The sequence below is a fragment of the Sprattus sprattus genome, assembly GCF_963457725.1.
Source record: "Sprattus sprattus genome assembly, chromosome: 19".
Classification (NCBI taxonomy): domain Eukaryota; kingdom Metazoa; phylum Chordata; class Actinopteri; order Clupeiformes; family Clupeidae; genus Sprattus; species Sprattus sprattus.
In genome coordinates this window covers 17,024,275-17,026,774 of record NC_137917.1, presented here as the reverse complement: position 1 = coordinate 17,026,774, position 2,500 = coordinate 17,024,275, and the positions used below count along the sequence as shown (strand labels likewise).

At 47.5% G+C, this 2,500-nt stretch overlaps 1 protein-coding gene across 1 annotated transcript in view; it reads left to right on the top strand.

Annotated features, from left to right (window-relative positions):
- The window catches only part of galnt1 (UDP-N-acetyl-alpha-D-galactosamine:polypeptide N-acetylgalactosaminyltransferase 1), a 40,782-nt gene that overhangs the window by 31,336 nt on the left and 6,946 nt on the right, over positions 1 to 2,500 (top strand). The window contains exons 5-6 of the mRNA XM_080858425.1: positions 79 to 245; positions 1,010 to 1,217. Of these exons, the coding sequence (XP_080714551.1) occupies positions 79 to 245; positions 1,010 to 1,217 (375 nt within the window). The remainder of the gene's footprint in view (positions 1 to 78; positions 246 to 1,009; positions 1,218 to 2,500) is intronic.

The window sequence follows — 2,500 nt, the reverse complement described above, 5'->3', positions numbered from 1 at the left end:
ACACAAACTCTTCTCCAATAAACTGGGCATGATCATCTTGATTGACAGTTTTTTGTTGCCCTGTGTGTGTGCACATAGGTGTAAGAATAAGCTGTATGCTGATGATCTCCCTCGCACAAGTGTGGTGATTGTGTTCCACAACGAGGCCTGGACCACCCTGCTGCGCACCGTCCACTCCGTCATCAACCGCTCGCCACGGAAACTACTGGAAGAGATTGTGCTGGTGGATGATGCCAGCGAAAGAGGTCAGGATACGTGTGTTTCTGTGTGTGTGTGTGTGTGTTGTGTTTTAATGCAGTCAAACCATAGTGGTCATCTGGAGGGAATGGTGACTTGACCTGTTATTCATTTATAACATACTTCTTTGCTGTGTCTGGGGGGGTTGTCTTATGTGACACAGTTTCTGCCTTTACGTATGACAATTGAAAACACGTCAGATTGAAGTGCTGAAACTGTAACAGTTGGCCAGTCTTCTCTCTCTCCTTAAGTTTATTTCTCCGGCACTCTGAGCATGTGTGTTTGCAATCAGTGTGTAAATATTGATGGTTGTGTGATGTTAAGCCCTTTATCCTTTATTAGCTGGCTGATAAGAGATAAGTGTATTTGTGTGTGCGCGATAACGCTGGTCTAGTCTACATTTACAAAACGGAGTGCTACTCAAGGTTCTGCATATATGTAAGGGTGTGTGCCAGTGTGTTTGCCAATGTGAATATATTCCAGGGGAATGTGCATTATCATTCTCCGCATGTGTGATTGGCAGAGACAGACCTCTACCCCTCCTCAGCTTGTTTAACACACTCTTTCTTTCCTTCTCCCTCCTTCCTTCTGGCTTTTTGTTCCTCTCTTTCTTGTGCTGTCTTCCTCTTTTCCTTTCCTTCCCTTTTTCTCTCTCCCCCCACTTGCTCAAATCTCTACATGTCACCCTCTTTCCTCCCTCTTTCTTTCTCCCCTCACTCTTATATCTCTCTCTGTCATCCCTCCTCTCTCTCTCTCTCTGTGCCTCCCTCAGACTTCCTGAAGCGACCTCTGGAGCAGTACGTGCGTAAACTGGAGGTGCCGGTGCGGGTGGTACGGATGGAGCAGCGCTCGGGGCTGATCCGGGCACGGCTGCGCGGGGCGGCGCTCTCCACTGGCCAGGTCATCACCTTCCTGGACGCCCACTGCGAGTGCACCCTTGGCTGGCTGGAGCCCCTGCTGGCTCGCATCAGACAGGACAGGTACGCAGCATAGACCCAGCACCCAGCCACTTCCTGTCATGACTTCCTGTCATGACTATCACGTCATCATTCATTTCTTTAGCATCAGAGCATCTTAGCTTCAATGTGGCATAGCTGCCGCGATAATTCCGGGCAAATAGTCTGAATGTAACATAAATGTAAATTTACATATAGTCATTTAGCAGACGCGTTTGTCCAAAGCGACGTACAAGGTAGAGAACAGTCAAGCTACGAGCAATCAGAAACAGTAGGTAAACATGTATCCAGATTATGAGGATACACGTATGCCATGGCATCTGGGTTACTGCAGGTCCGACAGACTCACGGATGCTGAGATTTTGACCGGGTGGTCGGTTGCCTTCACCTGCAACCCAAATGTCAACCCACAACTCGCGCAGCATAGCCTGTAGCCACATTGGATCACTTTGACCCACATTAGCACCCTACATGTAGAGGGGTGATTTTACCGTACACCATGAGGAAGACAGAGCTAGAAATACCAGGAGGGTATTAGTCACGAGTCACAACAAGGTCATTCAGCCAAATTAGAACAGCACATACCGAGTCACAAATCTCTGAATGAGTGTGGCAGTGAGGTGTTTATGAAGGTGTTAAGTCAGCCTGGTCTCAGTGGAACCCATGTCCTCACATCTTCTATCTATGTCGTCACGCCTGCCTGTCTGAGTGTGTGAGTTTTTTTCCATCTGTGGTTTGAGGAAGTCTGAATTTGTGTGTGTGTGTGTGTGTGTGTGTGTGTGTGCGTGTGTGTTTGTGTGTGTGTGTGTGTGCTTGCACTCTTGAACACATATGCTGTGATGCAATAGGAACACTGATAACTGCATTTGTCTTTGTGGATCTTGCAGTCTTCTGGCACCCACAGCAAACTTGTATCTGCTGGAAGACCACACACACACACACACTTTCTCAGACACACACATGCACACACACGCACAGGGCACTCGTTTATGCTGGCAGGGAGCAGAAATCAATAAGGGCTTTGTTGAGCCTGCAGGGTGTCTGTTTGTTTATTTATTTATTATGCTTAATTACATCCTCTGTCTGCTTCTGTGAGTGTGTGTGTTTGTGTGTGGGGGGGAGGGGGGTGCAGAGAGAGTAGGAGGTTTGGCTTCTACCTTGGGCTGTGTGTGTTTGTGTGTCTGGGTGTGTGTGTGGGTGTGTGTGTTTGTTGCCCTTAGCAGTCAGAACACCTTTTTGACATTTGCTGTTATCCCAGCATTTTATTTGCATCCATTTAGTGAGAATATATCACAAATGTTTTTATT